Source organism: Hemitrygon akajei, chromosome 2 (genome assembly GCF_048418815.1).
Source record: "Hemitrygon akajei chromosome 2, sHemAka1.3, whole genome shotgun sequence".
In the NCBI taxonomy this organism is placed as follows: domain Eukaryota; kingdom Metazoa; phylum Chordata; class Chondrichthyes; order Myliobatiformes; family Dasyatidae; genus Hemitrygon; species Hemitrygon akajei.
Window position 1 is genome coordinate 199,292,547 of NC_133125.1, and position 26,494 is coordinate 199,319,040.

The 26,494-nt window shown below is 54.3% G+C and overlaps 1 protein-coding gene across 2 annotated transcripts in view; it reads right to left on the reverse strand.

Moving 5' to 3' along the window:
- Positions 1 to 4,208: 4,208 nt before the first annotated feature.
- LOC140720007 (nuclear factor 7, ovary-like) overlaps positions 4,209 to 26,494 on the reverse strand; it is a 67,038-nt gene continuing 44,752 nt past the window's right edge. For both annotated transcript variants that reach the window (XM_073034922.1, XM_073034915.1), the window contains exon 6: positions 4,209 to 4,974. In XM_073034922.1, the coding sequence (XP_072891023.1) occupies positions 4,334 to 4,974 (641 nt within the window). In that variant the 3' untranslated portion in view covers positions 4,209 to 4,333. The remainder of the gene's footprint in view (positions 4,975 to 26,494) is intronic.

The following is a 26,494-nucleotide window of genomic DNA, read 5'->3' on the forward strand; positions in this document are numbered from 1 at the left end:
GTGGAGAGGATGTTTCCTATGGTGGGGGTATCCAGAACTAGAGGGGACAGCCTCAAAATTGGGGAACTCTTTAAAATAGGGGCAAAGAGGATTTTTTTTAGTCAGACTGTAAATCTGTGGAGTACTCTGCCAGAGACTGTGGTTGAGGCCAAGTCCGTGGGAATATTTAAGGCGGAAAGTGATAGTTTCTTGATCAGTCAGGACATCAGAGGATATAGCGAGAAGACAGGTGTGTGGGGTTGAGTGAGATCCGGGATCAGTCATGATGGAATGGAGAATCAGACTCGATGGGTTAAATAGCCCAATTCTGTTCCTCTGTCTTCTGGTCTTATGGATCTCATCTGTCGCCTGGACTCCGACGCCCGCGAGGCGACATCATGGCTTTGAGCCTCATCCTCGCCCCGATGCCCCACTCCTGCTGGACAAATCTGTGGCTTTGAGGATTCTTAAGTTTTATTCATTATGGACTGTGCCTTTAAGAATCATGTCTGTAAGAGAGAGAGAGAGACATACAGTGCAAACAGCTTGCTGGAGAGAGAGAGAATGGAGAGAGAGAGAGAGAGGAGAGAGAGAGAGAGGAGAGAGAGAGAGGAGAGAGAGAGAGAGAGAGAGAGAGAGAGAGAGAGAGAGAGAGAGAGAGAGAGAGAGGAGGGAGGGAGAGAGAGAGAGAGAGAGAGAGAGAGAGAGAGAGAGAGGGGGGGAGAGAGATTTTGGGCGGGGGGGGGGGAAGCCACATGATGGACAGCTGGTATTCAGCACACCGGTATTTAATCAAGCGTAACTGTCTCTTTCGCGGGACATGCAGACACACGAAGGCTGGTGGCGGAATTGCCACTGAACTTTCAAGTACCCACAAGGGTGGGGCTGAGGATCGCTTGAGATGAATCGACCCGTGACTACAGTGCAAGAAAATGCGACCATGTGGATTCTACCGGTGTGTCGAATGCTTGCCTGGGTTGGTAGATTATCACCTGAAGATGGTGCTGTGAAGTTGGTCAGGTTTGGCTAACTTGGAGGGTTTGATGGACAAGATCTCTCTCTCTCTCTCTCTCTCTCTCTCTCTCTCTCTCTCTCTCTCCCCCTCTCTCTCTCCCCCTCTCTCTCCCCCTCTCTCCCTCTCCCTCTCTCTCCCCCTCCCTCTCCCCCTCCCTCTCCCTCTCTCTCTCCCTCTCTTTCTCCCCCCCCCCCCCCTTCAATCCCGTGGACTGAACTGACTTTCCTCACCCACCATGGTAACACTGTATCACTTACCACCTCAACTTCAAGTTTGGGGATTTATATATTTACACCTACATATGCATAACACCGTTAACTCTTGACTTACTTGGTTTAAGTTACTATATGATAGTTATTAATAAAATAGTGTTTTATTAACAGCAAAACCAGACTCCAGGTGTGTTAGAACATAGAATAGTACAGTACAGCACAGCACAGGCCCTTCGGTTCACAAAGTTGTGCCGACACAAACCCTGCCTCCCATATAACCCCGCACCTTAAATTCCTCCATATACCTGTCTAGTAGTCTCTTAAATTTCACTAGTGTGTCTGCCTCCACCACTGAGTCAGGCAGTGCATTCCATGCACCAACCACTCTCTGAGTGAAAAACCTTCCTCTACTATCCTCCTTGAACTTCCCTCCCCTTACCTTAAAGCCATGTCCTCTTGTACTGAGCAGTGGTGCCCTGGGGAAGAGGCGCTGGCTGTTCACTCTGTCTATTCCTCTTAATATCTTGTACACCTCTATCATGTCTCCTCTCATCCTCCTTCTCTCCAAACAGTAAAGCCCTAGCTCCCTTAATCTCTGATCATAATCCATACTCTCTAAACCAGGCAGCATCCTGGTAAATCTCCTCTGTACCCTTTCCAATGCTTCCACATCCTTCCTATACTGAGGCGACCAGAACTGGACACAGTGCTCCAAGTGTGGCCTAACTAGAGTTTTATAGAGCTGCATCATTACATCGCGTCTCTTAAACTCTATCCTCGACTTATAAAAGCTAACACCCCATAAGCTTTCTTAACTACCCTATCTACCTGTGAGGCAACTTTCAGGGATCTGTGGACATGTACCCCCAGATCCCTCTGCTCCTCCACACTACCAAGTATTCAGCCATTTACTTTGTACTCTACCTTGGAGTTTGTCCTTCCAAAGTGTACCACCTCACACTTCTCCGGGTTGAACTCCATCTGCCACTTCTCAGCCCACTTCTGCATCCTATCAATATCTCTCTGCAATCTTCAACAAACATCTACACTATCTACAACACCACCAACCTTTGTGTCGTCTGCAAACTTGCCAACCCACCACATCCAGGATGTGCCTATCCCCACATCCAGGTCGTTAATAAAAATCAGGAAAAGTAGAGGTTCCAGAACAGATCCTTGTGGGACACCACTAGTCACAACCCTCCAATCCAATGCAGAGCCTCATCACTCGTAAATACCATTGTTGTCCACATGATTTGTTTTTCTCTCTCTGCACATTGGGTGTTCAATGTCTTTTCCTAAAATGTGTTCTGTTGGGTTTTTGTTCTGTGGCTGCCTGTAAGGAGACAAACCTCATGGTTCCATAAGGTATACGTACTTTGATAATAAATGTACTTTAAACGGTGAAATCTGAAGGCCTCCTTCCTACACCAGCTCCTTAGCCAGGCATTAAACTGTATGATCTTCCTGTTTCTGGCCTCTCTAGCACGTGGTACGGGCAGCAATCCTGGGATCAGAACCCTGGGTGCTGTCCTGGAACTTAGCACCCAACTCCCTGAAGTCACTTTGCAGAAACTCGTCACTCTTCCGACCTGTGTCAATGGTCATGGACCATGATGTCTGGCTGCTCACCCTCCCACTTAAGACTCGATCTGTGATTTCCGTGCCCTGGGATCTGGGAGGCCACAAACCATCCGGGAATCTTGTTCCTGTCCACAGAACCTCCTTTCTGTTCCCCGAGCTAACGAATCCCGATCACCACAGCTCACCATTACTCTCCGCTTTCCTTCATAGTCAGAGAGCCAGACTCAGTGCCCGAGACTTGACCGCTGTCACTTTCTACTGTTTGGTCACCCCCCGCCCCCTCACAGTATCCACAGTGACACACCTGTTGGTCAGGGGGGTGGCCGCTGGAGATCTCTCTCTCTCTCCCTCTCTTCCTCTCCCCCTCCCCCCCCTCTCTCTCTCTCCCTCTCTCCCCCCTCTCTCTCTCTCCCTCTCTCCCCCCTCTCTCTCTCTCTCTCTTCCTCTCCCCCTCCCCCCTCTTTCTCTCTCTCTCTCTCCCCCCCTCCCCTCCCCCCCTGCATTCTGCTTCTGTCCTGCCGGTGATCCGAAGCTGTTGAAGACACCAAACATCGGAATCTGCCCATTATCCAGTGGGAGCAAACCGGAACAACCGGAGCAAAGCTACACGGTCGCGGGAAGAACGTACAAACTCCTTACAGACAGTGTCGGGAATCGAACTCTCATCAGTGATCACTGCTGCTGTAAAGTGTTTGAACAAACCACTTGGCTGCCGTGCCGACCAACCACCATAAATGTTTACACGACAGAACATCGGATTCCCATTGGGATATTTTCCACCACTTTCCGTAGGGATCGCTCTCCATTCAATTCCCTTTTCCACACATCACTCTCCACTGATCTCCCTCTGGCACTTACTCCTGCGAGTGGGACAAGTCTACACCCCCTCCCTCACCACCATTCAGGGCCCAAAAGTGAGGGACACGTCACCTGTGAGTCTGTCGGTCTCATCCACTGTATCCAGGCGGCCTCCGAGACATCGGTAAAGCCCAACGTAGATGGAGGGACTGCTTCGGAGAGCACTTTCACTCCACCAACTCAAAATGCTCATTTCCACACTCCACCGCTCCCTCATCTATCTATCACCAGCCCTCACCTGGATCCACCCATCACCTGCCAGCTCTTACCCTGGCTTTCCATCCAAATCCTACACCGGTCATCTCCGCTCTCACTTTCAGTCCAGTGGGAGGACATTGAGCCAAAACATCAATTATCCATTTCCCTCTATAGATGCTGCCTGACATGCTGAGATTCTCCAGCCTGTTACCGTCACGTGTCCCGCCTCCCTCTCCCAGTCCCCACCACCACTTGTCCCACTTCACCTTCTCGGTGCAGGTGGACTTTAGCACCCAGGGGAGCCGGGGAGCTCAGGATCCGCCGCCCGCGGCTGCTGCTGAATCCGCAGTGTTTCTGTTCCGTTGACGGATGCGGTGAACGAGTTAAAATTAATGGATCGATAATTCTCACATCGTGTTTATTTCACTCTCCGCACATTTATATTTACACTGACTTACTCCCGACGCCGGTCCCGGACCCGACCCGTTTACAGACCCGGAGCGGAACCGGAGCAGATTCTCAGCCACTTGTTTGAATATCCAGTGGAGAAGAAAGGATAAAGTTTCTTCGTGAATTTATTCCCAGTGAAGGTGTGGAGATGGGACTTAGTCTCTGCGTTGTAAAATGAAACTGTCCCGGACTCGTAACGCAGATAAACTCCCACCCTCCCGGGGATGGGACGGGCAGGGAGACGGGACTCAGGGGAGGTGTGAACTTTCATTAAGTCATCATGCCACTTAGGAGAGATGAAACTCCATGTCATGTTAAAATGTCTCTCCATAGACTCTGAGGCAGGGAGACGGGACTCAGGAAAGGTGAGAACCCTCATCTTGTTATCTTCCCGCCCGATGGTCCAGAATCCGGTCTCCGGACTCTGTCTGACCACTCCCTTCCTCTCCAGAGACTCTGCAGCGACTCCCAGCCTCCACCACCGATTCCTCGTCACCTCCACCTCCCAGTAATGTCTCCCCGATGTGAATCCCTCCGATCCCAGCACACAAGCCTGGTCTGTGAACCTCTTCCCGATGTTAGGGAGATCCCTCTGGGTCCTGGTCCATCTCACACTCTTCCGATCCTCAGACACCTCGAGCACCGGATGCGCCGTTTCCACATCCAGGGTGACAGAGACTGGGGGGAGAAGCAGAGAATTAGAGAGTCCCCGGGGATCGGGGGGAGACTCGGGCAGCGCGGCCCCGGGACCAGGGGAGAGGCCGCTGGGGTTTTTCCCAAACACAGCGGATGGACAACCTGCATCTTCCCGAGGTTTTTCCGAACAACACAGGGATACCGCAGGGATGTAAAGAGAGGGTCAGAGAAGCTCTTCGGCCCAACTTGCTCGTTTCATTTTCCCATTATTCCTTCACACCGTTCTTATCCAGGTACCTGGCAAGATGCATTTTAAAACTGTGCCCACCTCTACAGCCTCCTCAGCTTCAGGGAGAAAGTCCCAGCCTATCCTGCCTCTGCTCTAAACACAAACTCTCCTGTCCCAGTCACTTCCTTGTAAATCTGTTTTGCTCCCTCCCCAGTGGAATGTCATCCCTCCTGTATGAAGGTAACCAAACTGTACACACTGCTCCAAATGTGGCCAGAACAACGTCTTGTACACACGGAACAGGAATCCCAGCTCCTGTACTCAGTATTCTGACCGATAAAGACAAGCACTCACCCCGTCTCTCTCTGTTTCTCATGGAGAGAAAATACAAAAAACTGAGGAGCAAAGGGACTTAGAAGTCCCTGTAAAGTACGGATGTAATGTTAAAATTTATAAAGCACTGGTGGGGCCTCACTTGAAGTATTGTGAAGTATTATCTGAGAAAGGATTGGTACTGAAACTGGAGAGTGTTCAAAGGGGTTTCACAAAAATGATTCCAGGATCGAATGGCTTGTCACATGAAGAGCGTTTGGTGGCTCTGGGTCTGTATTCACTAGAATTCAGATGAATGATGAGAGACCTCATTGAAACCCATCGAACGGTTAAAGTGGATGTGGAGAGGATGTTTCCTATTGAGGGAGAGTCTAACACCAGAGGACACAACCTCAGAATAGAGGGGTATCCTTTTAGAACGGAGATGAGGAGGAATTTCTTTACCCAGAGCGTGGTGAATCTGTGGAATTCTTTTCCACAGGCAGCTGTGGAGGCCAAGATTTGATGTATGTTTAAGACAGAGAGTGATAGATCCTGCCAAAGCGTCTCGGCCTGAAACACTGACTGTCCTGTTTTCCGCAGATGCTGCCTGGCCTGACGGATGACGAAGTCTGAGGTGACTGTAGACTGAGGAGGAGTGAGGGATGATGAGGAGTCTGAGGTGACTGTGGATTGAGGAGGGATGAGGGATGATGAGACGAGTCTGAGGTGACTGTGGACAGGAGGGATGAGGGATGATGAGATGAGTCTGAGGTGATTGTGGACAGGAGGGATGAGGGATGATGAGGAGTCTGAGGTAACTGTGGACTGAGGAGGGGTGAGGGATGATGAGACGAGTCTGAGGTGACTGTGGACTGAGGAGGGGTGAGGGATGATGAGACGAGTCTGAGGTGACTGTGGACTGAGGAGGGGTGAAGGATGACGAGGTCTGAGGTGACTGTAGACTGAGGAGGGGTGAGGGATGACGAAGTCTGAGGTGACTGTGGACTGAGGAGGGGTGAGGGATGATGAGTCGAGTCTGAGGTGACTGTAGACTGAGGAGGGGTGAGGAATGATGAGATGAGTCTGAGGTGATTGTGGACTGAGGAGGGGTGAGGGATGATGAGGAGTCTGAGGTGACAGTGGACTGAGGAGGGTGAGGGATGATGAGACGAGTCTGAGGTGACTGTGGACAGGAGGGGTGAGGGATGATGAGAGCAGTCTGAGGTGACTGTGGACTGAGGAGGGGTGAGGGATGATGAGTCAAGTCTGAGGTGACTGTGGACTGAGGAAGTGTGAGGGATGACGAGGTCTGAGGTGACTGTAGACTGAGGAGGGGTGAGGGATGACGAGGTCTGAGGTGACTGTGGACCGAGGAGAGGTGAGGGATGGTGAGATGAGTCTGAGGTGACTGTGGACTGAGGAGGGGTGAGGAAGATGAGTCGAGTCAGGAGACTGTGGACTGAGGAGGGTTGAGGGATGATGAGAGGAGTCTGAGGAGACTGGACTGAGGAGAGGTGAGGGATGGTGAGATGAGTCTGAGGTGACTGTGGACTGTGGAGGGGTGAGGGATGATGAGTTGAGTCTGAGGTGACTGTGGACTGAGGAGGTGTGAGGGATGACGAGGTCTGAGGTGACTGTAGACTGAGGAGGGGTGAGGGATGACGAGGTCTGAGGTGACTGTGGACTGAGGAGTAGTGAGGGATGATGAGACGCGTCTAAGGTGACTGTGGACTGAGGAGGGGTGAGGGATGATGAGTCGAGTCTGAGGTGACTGTGGACTGAGGAGGGGTGAGGGATGACGAGGTCTGAGGTGACTGTGGACTGAGGAGGGGTGAGGGATTATGAGGAGTCTGAGGTGACTGTGGACTGAGGAGGGGTGAGGGATGATGAGATGAGTCTGAGGTGACTGTGTACTGAGGAGGGGTGAGGGATGATGAGAGGAGTCAGAGGTAACTGTGGACTGAGGAGGGGTGAGGGATGATGAGACGAGTCTGAGGTGACTGTGGACTGAGGAGGGGGAGGGATGATGAGAGGAGTCTGAGGTGACACTGGACTGAGGAGGGTGAGGGATGCTGAGGAGTCTGAGGTAACTGTGGACTGAGGAGGGGTGAGGGATGATGATACGAGTCTGAGGTGGCTGTGGACTGAGGAGGGGGGAGGGATGACGAGATGAGTCTGAGGTTACTGTGGATTGAGGAGGGGTGAGGGATGACGAGGTCTGAGGTGACTGTGGACTGAGGAGTAGTGAGGGATGATGAGACGCGTCTAAGGTGACTGTGGACTGAGGAGGGGTGAGGGATGATGAGTCGAGTCTGAGGTGACTGTGGACTGAGGAGGGGTGAGGGATGACGAGGTCTGAGGTGACTGTGGACTGAGGAGGGGTGAGGGATGATGAGATGAGTCTGAGGTGACTGTGTACTGAGGAGGGGTGAGGGATGATGAGAGGAGTCAGAGGTAACTGTGGACTGAGGAGGGGTGAGGGATGATGAGACGAGTCTGAGGTGACTGTGGACTGAGGAGGGGTGAGAGATGATGAGACGAGTCTGAGGTGACTGTGGACTGAGGAGGGGTGAGGGATGATGAGACTAGTCTGAGGTGACTGTGGACTGAGGAGGGTGAGTGATGATGAGATGAGTCTGAGGTGACTGTGGACTGAGGATGGGTGAGGGATGATGAGACGAGTCTGAGGTAATAGTGGACTGAGGATGGGTGAGGGATGATGAGACGAGTCTGAGGTAATAGTGGACTGAGGAGGGTGAGTGATGATGAGATGAATCTGAGGTGACACTGGACTGAGGAGGGGTGAGGGATGCTGAGGAGTCTGAGGTAACTGTGGACTGAGGAGGGGTGAGGGATGATGATACGAGTCTGAGGTGGCTGTGGACTGAGGAGGGGGGAGGGATGACGAGATGAGTCTGAGGTTACTGTGGATTGAGGAGGGTGAGGGATGATGAGATGAGTCAGAAGTGAATGTGGACTGAGGAGGGGTGAGGGATGCAGAGGAGTCTGAGGTGACACTGGACTGAGGAGGGTGAGGGATGCTGAGGAGTCTGAGGTGACTGTGGACTGAGGAGGGGTGAGAGATGATGAGACGAGTCTGAGGTGACTGTGGACTGAGGAGGGGTGAGGGATGATGAGACTAGTCTGAGGTGACTGTGGACTGAGGAGGGTGAGTGATGATGAGATGAGTCTGAGGTGACTGTGGACTGAGGATGGGTGAGGGATGATGAGACGAGTCTGAGGTAATAGTGGACTGAGGATGGGTGAGGGATGATGAGACGAGTCTGAGGTAATAGTGGACTGAGGAGGGTGAGTGATGATGAGATGAGTCTGAGGTGACTGTGGACTGAGGATGGGTGAGGGATGATGAGACGAGTCTGAGGTAATAGTGGACTGAGGAGGGTGAGGGATGATGAAGTGTCTGAGGTGACTGTGGACTGAGGAGGGGTGAGGGATGAGACGAGTCTGAGGTGACTGTGGACTGAGGAGGGGTGAGGGATGAAGAGAGGAGTCTGAGGTGACTGTGGACTGAGGAGGGTGAGGGATGATGAGACGAGACTGAGGTGACTGTGGACTGAGGGGGTTGAGGGATGATGAAGAGTCTGAGGTGACTGTGGACTGAGGAGGGTTGAGGGATGATGAGACTAGTCTGAGGTGACTGTGGACTGAGGAGGGTGAGGGATGATGAGGAGTCTGAGGTTACTGTGGATTGAGGAGGGTGAGGGATGACGAGATGAGTCTGAGGTTACTGTGGACTGAGGAGGGAGAGGGATGATGAGACGAGTCTGAGGTGACTGTGGACTGAGGAGGGGTGAGGGATGATGAGACAAGTCTGAGGTAATAGTGGACTGAGGAGGGTGAGGGATGAGACGAGTCTGAGGTGACTGTGGACTGAGGAGGGTGAGGGATGATGAGACGATTCTGAGGTGACTGTGGACTGAGGAGTAGTGAGGGATGATGAGACGTGTCTAAGATGACTGTGGACTGAGGAGGGGTGAGGGATGATGAGTCGAGTCTGAGGTGACTGTGGACTGAGGAGGGGTGAGGGATGACGAGGTCTGAGGTGACTGTAGACTGAGGAGGGGTGAGGGATGACGAGGTCTGAGGTGACTGTGGACTGAGGAGGGGTGAGGGATTATGAGGAGTCTGAGGTGACTGTGGACTGAGGAGGGGTGAGGGATGATGAGATGAGTCTGAGGTGACTGTGTACTGAGGAGGGGTGAGGGATGATGAGAGGAGTCAGAGGTAACTGTGGACTGAGGAGGGGTGAGGGATGATGAGACGAGTCTGAGGTGACTGTGGACTGAGGAGGGGGAGGGATGATGAGAGGAGTCTGAGGTGACTGTGGACTGAGGAGAGGTGAGGGATGATGAGTCGAGTCTGAGGTGAATGTGGACTGAGGAGGGGTGAGGGATGAAGAGGAGTCTGAGGTGACACTGGACTGAGGAGGGTGAGGGATGATGAGGAGTCTGAGGTGACTGTGGACTGAGGAGGGGTGAGGGATGCTGAGGAGTCTGAGGTGACTGTGGACTGAGGAGGGGTGAGGGATGATGATACGAGTCTGAGGTGGCTGTGGACTGAGGATGGGTGAGGGATGATGAGACGAGTCTGAGGTAATAGTGGACTGAGGAGGGTGAGGGATGAAGAGAGGAGTCTGAGGTGACTGTGGACTGAGGAGGGTGAGGGATGATGAGTCGAGTCTGAGGTGACTGTGGACTGAGGAGGTGTGAGGGATGACGAGGTCTGAGGTGACTGTAGACTGAGGAGGGGTGAGGGATGACGAGGTCTGAGTTGACTGTGGACTGAGGAGTAGTGAGGGATGATGAGACGTGTTAAGGTGACTGTGGACTGAGGAGGGGTGAGGGATGATGAGTCGAGTCTGAGGTGATTGTGGACTGAGGAGGGGTGAGGGATGACGAGGTCTGAGGTGACTGTAGACTGAGGAGGGGTGAGGGATTATGAGGAGTCTGAGGTGACTGTGGACTGAGGAGGGGTGAGGGATGATGAGATGAGTCTGAGGTGACTGTGTACTGAGGAGGGGTGAGGGATGATGAGAGGAGTCAGAGGTAACTGTGGACTGAGGAGGGGTGAGGGATGATGAGACGAGTCTGAGGTGACTGTGGACTGAGGAGGGTGAGGGATGATGAGGAGTCTGAGGTGACTGGACTGAGGAGGGGGGAGGGATGACGAGATGAGTCTGAGGTTACTGTGGACTGAGGAGGGTGAGGGATGATGAGACGAGTCTGAGGTGACTGTGGACTGAGGAGGGGTGAGGGATGATGAGACAAGTCTGAGGTAATAGTGGACTGAGGAGGGTGAGGGATGAGACGAGTCTGAGGTGACTGTGGACTGAGGAGGGTGAAGGATGATGAGACGCATCTGAGGTGACTGTGGACTGAGGAGTAGTGAGGGATGATGAGACGTGTCTAAGATGACTGTGGACTGAGGAGGGGTGAGGGATGATGAGTCGAGTCTGAGGTGACTGTGAACTGAGGAGGGGTGAGGGATGACGAGGTCTGAGGTGACTGTAGACTGAGGAGGGGTGCGGGATGACGAGGTCTGAGGTGACTGTGGACTGAGGAGGGGTGAGGGATTATGAGGAGTCTGAGGTGACTGTGGACTGAGGAGGGGTGAGGGATGATGAGATGAGTCTGAGGTGACTGTGTACTGAGGAGGGGTGAGGGATGATGAGAGGAGTCAGAGGTAACTGTGGACTGAGGAGGGGTGAGGGATGATGAGACGAGTCTGAGGTGACTTTGGACTAAGGAGGGGGAGGGATGATGAGAGGAGTCTGAGGTGACTGTGGACTGAGGAGGGGTGAGGGATGATGAGTCGAGTCTGAGGTGAATGTGGACTGAGGAGGGGTGAGGGATGAAGAGGAGTCTGAGGTGACACTGGACTGAGGAGGGTGAGGGATGCTGAGGAGTCTGAGGTGACTGTGGACTGAGGAGGGGTGAGGGATGATGATACGAGTCTGAGGTGGCTGTGATCTGAGGAGGGGTGAGAGATGACGAGATGAGTCTGAGGTGACTGTGGATTGAGGAGGGTGAGGGATGATGAGACGAGTCTGAGGTGACTGTGGACTGAGGAGGGGTGAGGGATGATGAGACTAGTCTGAGGTGACTGTGGACTGAGGAGGGTGAGTGATGATGAGACGAGTCTGAGGTAATAGTGGACTGAGGAGGGTGAGGGATGAAGAGAGGAGTCTGAGGTGACTGTGGACTGAGGAGGGTGAGGGATGATGAGTCGAGTCTGAGGTGACTGTGGACTGAGGAGGTGTGAGGGATGACGAGGTCTGAGGTGACTGTAGACTGAGGAGGGGTGAGGGATGACGAGGTCTGAGGTGACTGTGGACTGAGGAGTAGTGAGGGATGATGAGACGTGTCTAAGGTGACTGTGGACTGAGGAGGGGTGAGGGATGATGAGACAAGTCTGAGGTAATAGTGGACTGAGGAGGGTGAGGGATGAGACGAGTCTGAGGTGACTGTGGACTGAGGAGGGTGAGGGATGATGAGACGCATCTGAGGTGACTGTGGACTGAGGAGTAGTGAGGGATGATGAGTCGAGTCTGAGGTGACTGTGAACTGAGGAGGGGTGAGGGATGACGAGGTCTGAGGTGACTGTAGACTGAGGAGGGGTGAGGGATGACGAGGTCTGAGGTGACTGTGGACTGAGGAGGGGTGAGGGATTATGAGGAGTCTGAGGTGACTGTGGACTGAGGAGGGGGGAGGGATGACGAGATGAGTCTGAGGTTACTGTGGATTGAGGAGGGTGAGGGATGATGAGATGAGTCAGAAGTGAATGTGGACTGAGGAGGGGTGAGGGATGCAGAGGAGTCTGAGGTGACACTGGACTGAGGAGGGTGAGGGATGCTGAGGAGTCTGAGGTGACTGTGGACTGAGGAGGGGTGAGAGATGATGAGACGAGTCTGAGGTGACTGTGGACTGAGGAGGGGTGAGGGATGATGAGACTAGTCTGAGGTGACTGTGGACTGAGGAGGGTGAGTGATGATGAGATGAGTCTGAGGTGACTGTGGACTGAGGATGGGTGAGGGATGATGAGACGAGTCTGAGGTAATAGTGGACTGAGGATGGGTGAGGGATGATGAGACGAGTCTGAGGTAATAGTGGACTGAGGAGGGTGAGTGATGATGAGATGAGTCTGAGGTGACTGTGGACTGAGGATGGGTGAGGGATGATGAGACGAGTCTGAGGTGACTGTGGACTGAGGAGGGTGAGGGATGATGAGGAGTCTGAGGTGACTGGACTGAGGAGGGGGGAGGGATGACGAGATGAGTCTGAGGTTACTGTGGACTGAGGAGGGTGAGGGATGATGAGACGAGTCTGAGGTGACTGTGGACTGAGGAGGGGTGAGGGATGATGAGACAAGTCTGAGGTAATAGTGGACTGAGGAGGGTGAGGGATGAGACGAGTCTGAGGTGACTGTGGACTGAGGAGGGTGAAGGATGATGAGACGCATCTGAGGTGACTGTGGACTGAGGAGTAGTGAGGGATGATGAGACGTGTCTAAGATGACTGTGGACTGAGGAGGGGTGAGGGATGATGAGTCGAGTCTGAGGTGACTGTGAACTGAGGAGGGGTGAGGGATGACGAGGTCTGAGGTGACTGTAGACTGAGGAGGGGTGCGGGATGACGAGGTCTGAGGTGACTGTGGACTGAGGAGGGGTGAGGGATTATGAGGAGTCTGAGGTGACTGTGGACTGAGGAGGGGTGAGGGATGATGAGATGAGTCTGAGGTGACTGTGTACTGAGGAGGGGTGAGGGATGATGAGAGGAGTCAGAGGTAACTGTGGACTGAGGAGGGGTGAGGGATGATGAGACGAGTCTGAGGTGACTTTGGACTAAGGAGGGGGAGGGATGATGAGAGGAGTCTGAGGTGACTGTGGACTGAGGAGGGGTGAGGGATGATGAGTCGAGTCTGAGGTGAATGTGGACTGAGGAGGGGTGAGGGATGAAGAGGAGTCTGAGGTGACACTGGACTGAGGAGGGTGAGGGATGCTGAGGAGTCTGAGGTGACTGTGGACTGAGGAGGGGTGAGGGATGATGATACGAGTCTGAGGTGGCTGTGATCTGAGGAGGGGTGAGAGATGACGAGATGAGTCTGAGGTGACTGTGGATTGAGGAGGGTGAGGGATGATGAGACGAGTCTGAGGTGACTGTGGACTGAGGAGGGGTGAGGGATGATGAGACTAGTCTGAGGTGACTGTGGACTGAGGAGGGTGAGTGATGATGAGACGAGTCTGAGGTAATAGTGGACTGAGGAGGGTGAGGGATGAAGAGAGGAGTCTGAGGTGACTGTGGACTGAGGAGGGTGAGGGATGATGAGTCGAGTCTGAGGTGACTGTGGACTGAGGAGGTGTGAGGGATGACGAGGTCTGAGGTGACTGTAGACTGAGGAGGGGTGAGGGATGACGAGGTCTGAGGTGACTGTGGACTGAGGAGTAGTGAGGGATGATGAGACGTGTCTAAGGTGACTGTGGACTGAGGAGGGGTGAGGGATGATGAGACAAGTCTGAGGTAATAGTGGACTGAGGAGGGTGAGGGATGAGACGAGTCTGAGGTGACTGTGGACTGAGGAGGGTGAGGGATGATGAGACGCATCTGAGGTGACTGTGGACTGAGGAGTAGTGAGGGATGATGAGTCGAGTCTGAGGTGACTGTGAACTGAGGAGGGGTGAGGGATGACGAGGTCTGAGGTGACTGTAGACTGAGGAGGGGTGAGGGATGACGAGGTCTGAGGTGACTGTGGACTGAGGAGGGGTGAGGGATTATGAGGAGTCTGAGGTGACTGTGGACTGAGGAGGGGGGAGGGATGACGAGATGAGTCTGAGGTTACTGTGGATTGAGGAGGGTGAGGGATGATGAGATGAGTCAGAAGTGAATGTGGACTGAGGAGGGGTGAGGGATGCAGAGGAGTCTGAGGTGACACTGGACTGAGGAGGGTGAGGGATGCTGAGGAGTCTGAGGTGACTGTGGACTGAGGAGGGGTGAGAGATGATGAGACGAGTCTGAGGTGACTGTGGACTGAGGAGGGGTGAGGGATGATGAGACTAGTCTGAGGTGACTGTGGACTGAGGAGGGTGAGTGATGATGAGATGAGTCTGAGGTGACTGTGGACTGAGGATGGGTGAGGGATGATGAGACGAGTCTGAGGTAATAGTGGACTGAGGATGGGTGAGGGATGATGAGACGAGTCTGAGGTAATAGTGGACTGAGGAGGGTGAGTGATGATGAGATGAGTCTGAGGTGACTGTGGACTGAGGATGGGTGAGGGATGATGAGACGAGTCTGAGGTAATAGTGGACTGAGGAGGGTGAGGGATGACGAAGTATCTGAGGTGACTGTGGACTGAGGAGGGGTGAGGGATGAGACGAGTCTGAGGTGACTGTGGACTGAGGAGGGGTGAGGGATGAAGAGAGGAGTCTGAGGTGACTGTGGACTGAGGAGGGTGAGGGATGATGAGACGAGACTGAGGTGACTGTGGACTGAGGGGGTTGAGGGATGATGAAGAGTCTGAGGTGACTGTGGACTGAGGAGGGTTGAGGGATGATGAGACTAGTCTGAGGTGACTGTGGACTGAGGAGGGTGAGGGATGATGAGGAGTCTGAGGTTACTGTGGATTGAGGAGGGTGAGGGATGACGAGATGAGTCTGAGGTTACTGTGGACTGAGGAGGGTGAGGGATGATGAGACGAGTCTGAGGTGACTGTGGACTGAGGAGGGGTGAGGGATGATGAGACAAGTCTGAGGTAATAGTGGACTGAGGAGGGTGAGGGATGAGACGAGTCTGAGGTGACTGTGGACTGAGGAGGGTGAGGGATGATGAGACGATTCTGAGGTGACTGTGGACTGAGGAGTAGTGAGGGATGATGAGACGTGTCTAAGATGACTGTGGACTGAGGAGGGGTGAGGGATGTTGAGTCGAGTCTGAGGTGACTGTGGACTGAGGAGGGGTGAGGGATGACGAGGTCTGAGGTGACTGTAGACTGAGGAGGGGTGAGGGATGACGAGGTCTCAGGTGACTGTGGACTGAGGAGGGGTGAGGGATTATGAGGAGTCTGAGGTGACTGTGGACTGAGGAGGGGTGAGGGATGATGAGATGAGTCTGAGGTGACTGTGTACTGAGGAGGGTGAGGGATGAGACGAGTCTGAGGTGACTGTGGACTGAGGAGGGTGAGGGATGATGAGACGATTCTGAGGTGACTGTGGACTGAGGAGTAGTGAGGGATGATGAGACGTGTCTAAGATGACTGTGGACTGAGGAGGGGTGAGGGATGTTGAGTCGAGTCTGAGGTGACTGTGGACTGAGGAGGGGTGAGGGATGACGAGGTCTGAGGTGACTGTAGACTGAGGAGGGGTGAGGGATGATGAGATGAGTCTGAGGTGACTGTGTACTGAGGAGGGGTGAGGGATGATGAGAGGAGTCAGAGATAACTGTGGACTGAGGAGGGGTGAGGGATGATGAGACGAGTCTGAGGTGACTGTGGACTGAGGAGGGGGAGGGATGATGAGAGGAGTCTGAGGTGACTGTGGACTGAGGAGAGGTGAGGGATGATGAGTCGAGTCTGAGGTGAATGTGGACTGAGGAGGGGTGAGGGATGAAGAGGAGTCTGAGGTGACACTGGACTGAGGAGGGTGAGGGATGATGAGGAGTCTGAGGTGACTGTGGACTGAGGAAGGGTGAGGGATGCTGAGGAGTCTGAGGTGACTGTGGACTGAGGAGGGGTGAGGGATGATGATACGAGTCTGAGGTGGCTGTGGACTGAGGATGGGTGAGGGATGATGAGACGAGTCTGAGGTAATAGTGGACTGAGGAGGGTGAGGGATGAAGAGAGGAGTCTGAGGTGACTGTGGACTGAGGAGGGTGAGGGATGATGAGTCGAGTCTGAGGTGACTGTGGACTGAGGAGGTGTGAGGGATGACGAGGTCTGAGGTGACTGTAGACTGAGGAGGGGTGAGGGATGACGAGGTCTGAGGTGACTGTGGACTGAGGAGTAGTGAGGGATGATGAGACGTGTTAAGGTGACTGTGGACTGAGGAGGGGTGAGGGATGATGAGTCGAGTCTGAGGTGATTGTGGACTGAGGAGGGGTGAGGGATGACGAGGTCTGAGGTGACTGTAGACTGAGGAGGGGTGAGGGATTATGAGGAGTCTGAGGTGACTGTGGACTGAGGAGGGGTGAGGGATGATGAGATGAGTCTGAGGTGACTGTGTACTGAGGAGGGGTGAGGGATGATGAGAGGAGTCAGAGGTAACTGTGGACTGAGGAGGGGTGAGGGATGATGAGACGAGTCTGAGGTGACTGTGGACTGAGGAGGGTGAGGGATGATGAGGAGTCTGAGGTGACTGGACTGAGGAGGGGGGAGGGATGACGAGATGAGTCTGAGGTTACTGTGGACTGAGGAGGGTGAGGGATGATGAGACGAGTCTGAGGTGACTGTGGACTGAGGAGGGGTGAGGGATGATGAGACAAGTCTGAGGTAATAGTGGACTGAGGAGGGTGAGGGATGAGACGAGTCTGAGGTGACTGTGGACTGAGGAGGGTGAGGGATGATGAGACGTGTCTAAGATGACTGTGGACTGAGGAGGGGTGAGGGATGATGAGACAAGTCTGAGGTAATAGTGGACTGAGGAGGGTGAGGGATGAGACGCATCTGAGGTGACTGTGGACTGAGGAGTAGTGAGGGATGATGAGACGTGTCTAAGATGACTGTGGACTGAGGAGGGGTGAGGGATGATGAGTCGAGTCTGAGGTGACTGTGAACTGAGGAGGGGTGAGGGATGACGAGGTCTGAGGTGACTGTAGACTGAGGAGGGGTGAGGGATGACGAGGTCTGAGGTGACTGTGGACTGAGGAGGGGTGAGGGATTATGAGGAGTCTGAGGTGACTGGACTGAGGAGGGGTGAGGGATGATGAGATGAGTCTGAGGTGACTGTGTACTGAGGAGGGGTGAGGGATGATGAGAGGAGTCAGAGGTAACTGTGGACTGAGGAGGGGTGAGGGATGATGAGACGAGTCTGAGGTGACTTTGGACTAAGGAGGGGGAGGGATGATGAGAGGAGTCTGAGGTGACTGTGGACTGAGGAGGGGTGAGGGATGATGAGTCGAGTCTGAGGTGAATGTGGACTGAGGAGGGGTGAGGGATGAAGAGGAGTCTGAGGTGACACTGGACTGAGGAGGGTGAGGGATGCTGAGGAGTCTGAGGTGACTGTGGACTGAGGAGGGGTGAGGGATGATGATACGAGTCTGAGGTGGCTGTGGACTGAGGAGGGGTGAGATGACGAGATGAGTCTGAGGTGACTGTGGATTGAGGAGGGTGAGGGATGATGAGACGAGTCTGAGGTGACTGTGGACTGAGGAGGGGTGAGGGATGATGAGACTAGTCTGAGGTGACTGTGGACTGAGGAGGGTGAGTGATGATGAGACGAGTCTGAGGTAATAGTGGACTGAGGAGGGTGAGGGATGAAGAGAGGAGTCTGAGGTGACTGTGGACTGAGGAGGGTGAGGGATGATGAGTCGAGTCTGAGGTGACTGTGGACTGAGGAGGTGTGAGGGATGACGAGGTCTGAGGTGACTGTAGACTGAGGAGGGGTGAGGGATGACGAGGTCTGAGGTGACTGTGGACTGAGGAGTAGTGAGGGATGATGAGACGTGTCTAAGGTGACTGTGGACTGAGGAGGGGTGAGGGATGATGAGTCGAGTCTGAGGTGACTGTGGACTGAGGAGGGGTGAGGGATGACGAGGTCTGAGGTGACTGTAGACTGAGGAGGGGTGAGGGATGACGAGGTCTGAGGTGACTGTGGACTGAGGAGGGGTGAGGGATTATGAGGAGTCTGAGGTGACTGTGGACTGAGGAGGGGTGAGGGATGATGAGATGAGTCTGAGGTGACTGTGTACTGAGGAGGTGTGAGGGATGATGAGAGGAGTCAGAGGTAACTGTGGACTGAGGAGGGGTGAGGGATGAGATGAGTCTGAGGTGACTGTGGACTGAGGAGGGTGAGGGATGATGAGACGCATCTGAGGTGACTGTGGACTGAGGAGTAGTGAGGGATGATGAGACGTGTCTAAGATGACTGTGGACTGAGGAGGGGTGAGGGATGATGAGTCGAGTCTGAGGTGACTGTGGACTGAGGAGGGGTGAGGGATGACGAGGTCTGAGGTGACTGTAGACTGAGGAGGGGTGAGGGATGACGAGGTCTGAGGTGACTGTGGACTGAGGAGGGGTGAGGGATTATGAGGAGTCTGAGGTGACTGTGGACTGAGGAGGGTGAGGGATGATGAGATGAGTCTGAGGTGACTGTGTACTGAGGAGGGGTGAGGGATGATGAGAGGAGTCAGAGGTAACTGTGGACTGAGGAGGGGTGAGGGATGATGAGACGAGTCTGAGGTGACTGTGGACTGAGGAGGGGGAGGGATGATGAGAGGAGTCTGAGGTGACTGTGGACTGAGGAGGGGTGAGGGATGAAGAGGAGTCTGAGGTGACACTGGACTGAGGAGGGTGAGGGATGCTGAGGAGTCTGAGGTGACTGTGGACTGAGGAGGGGTGAGGGATGATGATACGAGTCTGAGGTGGCTGTGGACTGAGGAGGGGTGAGAGATGACGAGATGAGTCTGAGGTGACTGTGGATTGAGGAGGGTGAGGGATGATGAGACGAGTCTGAGGTGACTGTGGACTGAGGAGGGGTGAGGGATGATGAGACTAGTCTGAGGTGACTGTGGACTGAGGAGGGTGAGTGATGATGAGATGGGTCTGAGGTGACTGTGGACTGAGGATGGGTGAGGGATGATGAGACGAGTCTGAGGTAATAGTGGACTGAGGAGGGTGAGGGATGAAGAGAGGAGTCTGAGGTGACTGTGGACTGAGGAGGGTGAGGGATGATGAGTCGAGTCTGAGGTGACTGTGGACTGAGGAGGTGTGAGGGATGACGAGGTCTGAGGTGACTGTAGACTGAGGAGGGGTGAGGGATGAGACGCATCTGAGGTGACTGTGGACTGAGGAGTAGTGAGGGATGATGAGACGTGTCTAAGGTGACTGTGGACTGAGGAGGGGTGAGGGATGATGAGTCGAGTCTGAGGTGACTGTGGACTGAGGAGGGGTGAGGGATGACGAGGTCTGAGGTGACTGTAGACTGAGGAGGGGTGAGGGATGACGAGGTCTGAGGTGACTGTGGACTGAGGAGGGGTGAGGGATTATGAGGAGTCTGAGGTGACTGTGGACTGAGGAGGGGTGAGGGATGATGAGATGAGTCTGAGGTGACTGTGTACTGAGGAGGTGTGAGGGATGATGAGAGGAGTCAGAGGTAACTGTGGACTGAGGAGGGGTGAGGGATGAGATGAGTCTGAGGTGACTGTGGACTGAGGAGGGTGAGGGATGATGAGACGCATCTGAGGTGACTGTGGACTGAGGAGTAGTGAGGGATGATGAGACGTGTCTAAGATGACTGTGGACTGAGGAGGGGTGAGGGATGATGAGTCGAGTCTGAGGTGACTGTGGACTGAGGAGGGGTGAGGGATGACGAGGTCTGAGGTGACTGTAGACTGAGGAGGGGTGAGGGATGACGAGGTCTGAGGTGACTGTGGACTGAGGAGGGGTGAGGGATTATGAGGAGTCTGAGGTGACTGTGTACTGAGGAGGGGTGAGGGATGATGAGAGGAGTCAGAGGTAACTGTGGACTGAGGAGGGGTGAGGGATGAAGAGACGAGTCTGAGGTGACTGTGGACTGAGGAGGGGGAGGGATGATGAGAGGAGTCTGAGGTGACTGTGGACTGAGGAGGGGTGAGGGATGAAGAGGAGTCTGAGGTGACTGTGGACTGAGGAGGGGTGAGGGATGATGATACGAGTCTGAGGTGGCTGTGGACTGAGGAGGGGTGAGAGATGACGAGATGAGTCTGAGGTGACTGTGGATTGAGGAGGGTGAGGGATGATGAGACGAGTCTGAGGTGACTGTGGACTGAGGAGGGGTGAGGGATGATGAGACTAGTCTGAGGTGACTGTGGACTGAGGAGGGTGAGTGATGATGAGATGGGTCTGAGGTGACTGTGGACTGAGGAGGGTGAGTGATGATGAGATGGGTCTGAGGTGACTGTGGACTGAGGATGGGTGAGGGATGATGAGACGAGTCTGAGGTAATAGTGGACTGAGGAGGGTGAGGGATGAAGAGAGGAGTCTGAGGTGACTGTGGACTGAGGAGGGTGAGGGATGATGAGTCGAGTCTGAGGTGACTGTGGACTGAGGAGGTGTGAGGGATGACGAGGTCTGAGGTGACTGTAGACTGAGGAGGGGTGAGGGATGACGAGGTCTGAGGTGACTGTGGACTGAGGAGTAGTGAGGGATGATGAGACGTGTCTAAGGTGACTGTGGACTGAGGAGGGGTGAGGGATGATGAGTCGAGTCTGAGGTGACTGTGGACTGAGGAGGGGTGAGGGATGACGAGGTCTGAGGTGACTGTAGACTGAGGAGGGGTGAGGGATGACGAGGTCTGAGGTGACTGTGGACTGAGGAGGGGTGAGGGATTATGAGGAGTCTGAGGTGACTGTGGAATGAGGAGGGGTGAGGGATGATGAGATGAGTCTGAGGTGACTGTGTACTGAGGAGGGGTGAGGGATGATGAAAGGAGTCAGAGGTAACTGCGGACTGAGGAGGGGTGAGGGATGATGAGACGAGTCTGAGGTGACTGTGGACTGAGGAGGGGGAGGGATGATGAGAGGAGTCTGAGGTGACACTGGACTGAGGAGGTTGAGGGATGCTGAGGAGTCTGAGGTGACTGTGGACTGAGGAGGGGTGAGAGATGATGAGACGAGTCTGAGGTGACTGTGGACTGAGGAGGGGTGAGAGATGATGAGAAGAGTCTGAGGTGACTGTGGACTGAGGAGGGTGAGTGATGATGAGATGAGTCTGAGGTGACTGTGGACTGAGGATGGGTGAGGGATGATGAGACGAGTCTGAGGTAATAGTGGACTGAGGATGGGTGAGGGATGATGAGGAGTCTGAGGTGACTGTGGACTGAGGAGGGGTGAGGGATGATGAGATGAGTCTGAGGTGACTGTGTACTGAGGAGGGGTGAGGGATGATGAGAGGAGTCAGAGGTAACTGTGGACTGAGGAGGGGTGAGGGATGATGAGACGAGTCTGAGGTGACTGTGGACTGAGGAGGGGGAGGGATGATGAGAGGAGTCTGAGGTGACTGTGGACTGAGGGGGGGTGAGGGATGATGAGTCGAGTCTGAGGTGACACTGGACTGAGGAGGGTGAGGGATGCTGAGGAGTCTGAGGTGACTGTGGACTGAGGAGGGGTGAGAGATGACGAGATGAGTCTGAGGTGACTGTGGATTGAGGAGGGTGAGGGATGATGAGACGAGTCTGAGGTGACTGTGGACTGAGGAGGGGTGAGGGATGATGAGACTAGTCTGAGGTGACTGTGGACTGAGGAGGGTGAGTGATGATGAGACGAGTCTGAGGTAATAGTGGACTGAGGAGGGTGAGGGATGAAGAGAGGAGTCTGAGGTGACTGTGGACTGAGGAGGGTGAGGGATGATGAGTCGAGTCTGAGGTGACTGTGGACTGAGGAGGTGTGAGGGATGACGAGGTCTGAGGTGACTGTGGACTGAGGAGTAGTGAGGGATGATGAGACGTGTCTAAGGTGACTGTGGACTGAGGAGGGGTGAGGGATGATGAGTCGAGTCTGAGGTGACTGTGGACTGAGGAGGGGTGAGGGATGACGAGGTCTGAGGTGACTGTAGACTGAGGAGGGGTGAGGGATTATGAGGAGTCTGAGGTGACTGTGGACTGAGGAGGGGTGAGGGATGATGAGATGAGTCTGAGGTGACTGTGTACTGAGGAGGGGTGAGGGATGATGAGAGGAGTCAGAGGTAACTGTGGACTGAGGAGGGGTGAGGGATGATGAGACGAGTCTGAGGTGACTGTGGACTGAGGAGGGGTGAGGGATGATGAGACAAGTCTGAGGTAAAAGTTTACTGAGGAGGGTGAGGGATGAGATGAGTCTGAGGTGACTGTGGACTGAGGAGGGTGAGTGATGATGAGACGAGTCTGAGGTAATAGTGGACTGAGGAGGGGGAGGGATGATGAGAGGAGTCTGAGGTGAATGTGGACTGAGGAGGGGTGAGGGATGAAGAGGAGTCTGAGGTGACACTGGACTGAGGAGGGTGAGGGATACTGAGGAGTCTGAGGTGACTGTGGACTGAGGAGGGGTGAGGGATGATGAGATGAGTCTGAGGTGGCTGTGGACTGAGGATGGGTGAGAGATGACGAGATGAGTCTGAGGTGACTGTGGATTGAGGAGGGTGAGGGATGATGAGACGAGTCTGAGGTGACTGTGGACTGAGGAGGGTGAGTGATGATGAGACGAGTCTGAGGTAATAGTGGACTGAGGAGGGTGAGGGATGAAGAGAGGAGTCTGAGGTGACTGTGGACTGAGGAGGGTGAGGGATGATGAGTCGAGTCTGAGCTGACTGTGGACTGAGGAGGTGTGAGGGATGACGAGGTCTGAGGTGACTGTAGACTGAGGAGGGGTGAGGGATGACGAGGTCTGAGGTGATTGTGGACTGAGGAGTAGTGAGGGATGATGAGACGTGTCTAAGGTGACTGTGGACTGAGGAGGGGTGAGGGATGATGAGTCGAGTCTGAGGTGACTGTGGACTGAGGAGGGGTGAGGGATGACGAGGTCTGAGGTGACTGTAGACTGAGGAGGGGTGAGGGATGACGAGGTCTGAGGTGACTGTGGACTGAGGAGGGGTGAGGGATTATGAGGAGTCTGAGGTGACTGTGGACTGAGGAGGGGTGAGGGATGATGAGATGAGTCTGAGGTGACTGTGTACTGAGGAGGGGTGAGGGATGATGAGAGGAGTCAGAGGTAACTGTGGACTGAGGAGGGGTGAGGGATGATGAGACGAGTCTGAGGTGACTTTGGACTAAGGAGGGGGAGGGATGATGAGAGGAGTCTGAGGTGACTGTGGACTGAGGAGGGGTGAGGGATGATGAGTCGAGTCTGAGGTGAATGTGGACTGAGGAGGGTGAGTGATGATGAGATGGGTCTGAGGTGACTGTGGACTGAGGATGGGTGAGGGATGATGAGACGAGTCTGAGGTAATAGTGGACTGAGGAGGGTGAGGGATGAAGAGAGGAGTCTGAGGTGACTGTGGACTGAGGAGGGTGAGGGATGATGAGTCGAGTCTGAGGTGACTGTGGACTGAGGAGGTGTGAGGGATGACGAGGTCTGAGGTGACTGTAGACTGAGGAGGGGTGAGGGATGACGAGGTCTGAGGTGACTGTGGACTGAGGAGTAGTGAGGGATGAAGAGACGTGTCTAAGGTGACTGTGGACTGAGGAGGGGTGAGGGATGATGTCGAGTCTGAGGTGACTGTGGACTGAGGAGGGGTGAGGGATGACGAGGTCTGAGGTGACTGTAGACTGAGGAGGGGTGAGGGATGACGAGGTCTGAGGTGACTGTGGACTGAGGAGGGGTGAGGGATTATGAGGAGTCTGAGGTGACTGTGGACTGAGGAGGGGTGAGGGATGATGAGATGAGTCTGAGGTGACTGTGTACTGAGGAGGGGTGAGGGATGATGAGAGGAGTCAGAGGTAACTGCGGACTGAGGAGGGGTGAGGGATGATGAGACGAGTCTGAGGTGACTGTGGACTGAGGAGGGGGAGGGATGATGAGAGGAGTCTGAGGTGACACTGGACTGAGGAGGTTGAGGGATGCTGAGGAGTCTGAGGTGACTGTGGACTGAGGAGGGGTGAGAGATGATGAGACGAGTCTGAGGTGACTGTGGACTGAGGAGAGGTGAGAGATGATGAGAAGAGTCTGAGGTGACTGTGGACTGAGGAGGGTGAGTGATGATGAGATGAGTCTGAGGTGACTGTGGACTGAGGATGGGTGAGGGATGATGAGACGAGTCTGAAGTAATAGTGGACTGAGGATGGGTGAGGGATGATGAGGAGTCTGAGGTGACTGTGGACTGAGGAGGGGTGAGGGATGATGAGATGAGTCTGAGGTGACTGTGTACTGAGGAGGGGTGAGGGATGATGAGAGGAGTCAAGAGGTAACTGTGGACTGAGGAGGGGTGAGGGATGATGAGACGAGTCTGAGGTGACTGTGGACTGAGGAGGGGGAGGGATGATGAGAGGAGTCTGAGGTGACTGTGGACTGAGGAGGGGTGAGGGATGATGAGTCGAGTCTGAGGTGAATGTGGACTGAGGAGGGGTGAGGGATGAAGAGGAATCTGAGGTGACACTGGACTGAGGAGGGTGAGGGATGCTGAGGAGTCTGAGGTGACTGTGGACTGAGGAGGGGTGAGAGATGACGAGATGAGTCTGAGGTGACTGTGGATTGAGGAGGGGTGAGGGATGATGAGACTAGTCTGAGGTGACTGTGGACTGAGGAGGGTGAGTGATGATGAGACGAGTCTGAGGTAATAGTGGACTGAGGAGGGTGAGGGATGAAGAGAGGAGTCTGAGGTGACTGTGGACTGAGGAGGGTGAGGGATGATGAGTCGAGTCTGAGGTGACTGTGGACTGAGGAGGGTGAGTGATGATGAGACGAGTCTGAGGTAATAGTGGACTGAGGAGGGTGAGGGATGAAGAGAGGAGTCTGAGGTGACTGTGGACTGAGGAGGGTGAGGGATGATGAGTCGAGTCTGAGGTGACTGTGGACTGAGGAGGTGTGAGGGATGACGAGGTCTGAGGTGACTGTGGACTGAGGAGGGTGAGGGATGATGAGGAGTCTGAGGTGAATGGACTGAGGAGGGGGGAGGGATGACGAGATGAGTCTGAGGTTACTGTGGACTGAGGAGGGTGAGGGATGATGAGACGAGTCTGAGGTGACTGTGGACTGAGGAGGGGTGAGGGATGAGGAGACAAGTCTGAGGTAATAGTGGACTGAGGAGGGTGAGGGATGAGACGAGTCTGAGGTGACTGTGGACTGAGGAGGGTGAAGGATGATGAGACGCATCTGAGGTGACTGTGGACTGAGGAGTAGTGAGGGATGATGAGACGTGTCTAAGATGACTGTGGACTGAGGAGGGGTGAGGGATGATGAGTCGAGTCTGAGGTGACTGTGAACTGAGGAGGGGTGAGGGATGACGAGGTCTGAGGTGACTGTAGACTGAGGAGGGGTGCGGGATGACGAGGTCTGAGGTGACTGTGGACTGAGGAGGGGTGAGGGATTATGAGGAGTCTGAGGTGACTGTGGACTGAGGAGGGGTGAGGGATGATGAGATGAGTCTGAGGTGACTGTGTACTGAGGAGGGGTGAGGGATGATGAGAGGAGTCAGAGGTAACTGTGGACTGAGGAGGGGTGAGGGATGATGAGACGAGTCTGAGGTGACTTTGGACTAAGGAGGGGGAGGGATGATGAGAGGAGTCTGAGGTGACTGTGGACTGAGGAGGGGTGAGGGATGATGAGTCGAGTCTGAGGTGAATGTGGACTGAGGAGGGGTGAGGGATGAAGAGGAGTCTGAGGTGACACTGGACTGAGGAGGGTGAGGGATGCTGAGGAGTCTGAGGTGACTGTGGACTGAGGAGGGGTGAGGGATGATGATACGAGTCTGAGGTGGCTGTGATCTGAGGAGGGGTGAGAGATGACGAGATGAGTCTGAGGTGACTGTGGATTGAGGAGGGTGAGGGATGATGAGACGAGTCTGAGGTGACTGTGGACTGAGGAGGGGTGAGGGATGATGAGACTAGTCTGAGGTGACTGTGGACTGAGGAGGGTGAGTGATGATGAGACGAGTCTGAGGTAATAGTGGACTGAGGAGGGTGAGGGATGAAGAGAGGAGTCTGAGGTGACTGTGGACTGAGGAGGGTGAGGGATGATGAGTCGAGTCTGAGGTGACTGTGGACTGAGGAGGTGTGAGGGATGACGAGGTCTGAGGTGACTGTAGACTGAGGAGGGGTGAGGGATGACGAGGTCTGAGGTGACTGTGGACTGAGGAGTAGTGAGGGATGATGAGACGTGTCTAAGGTGACTGTGGACTGAGGAG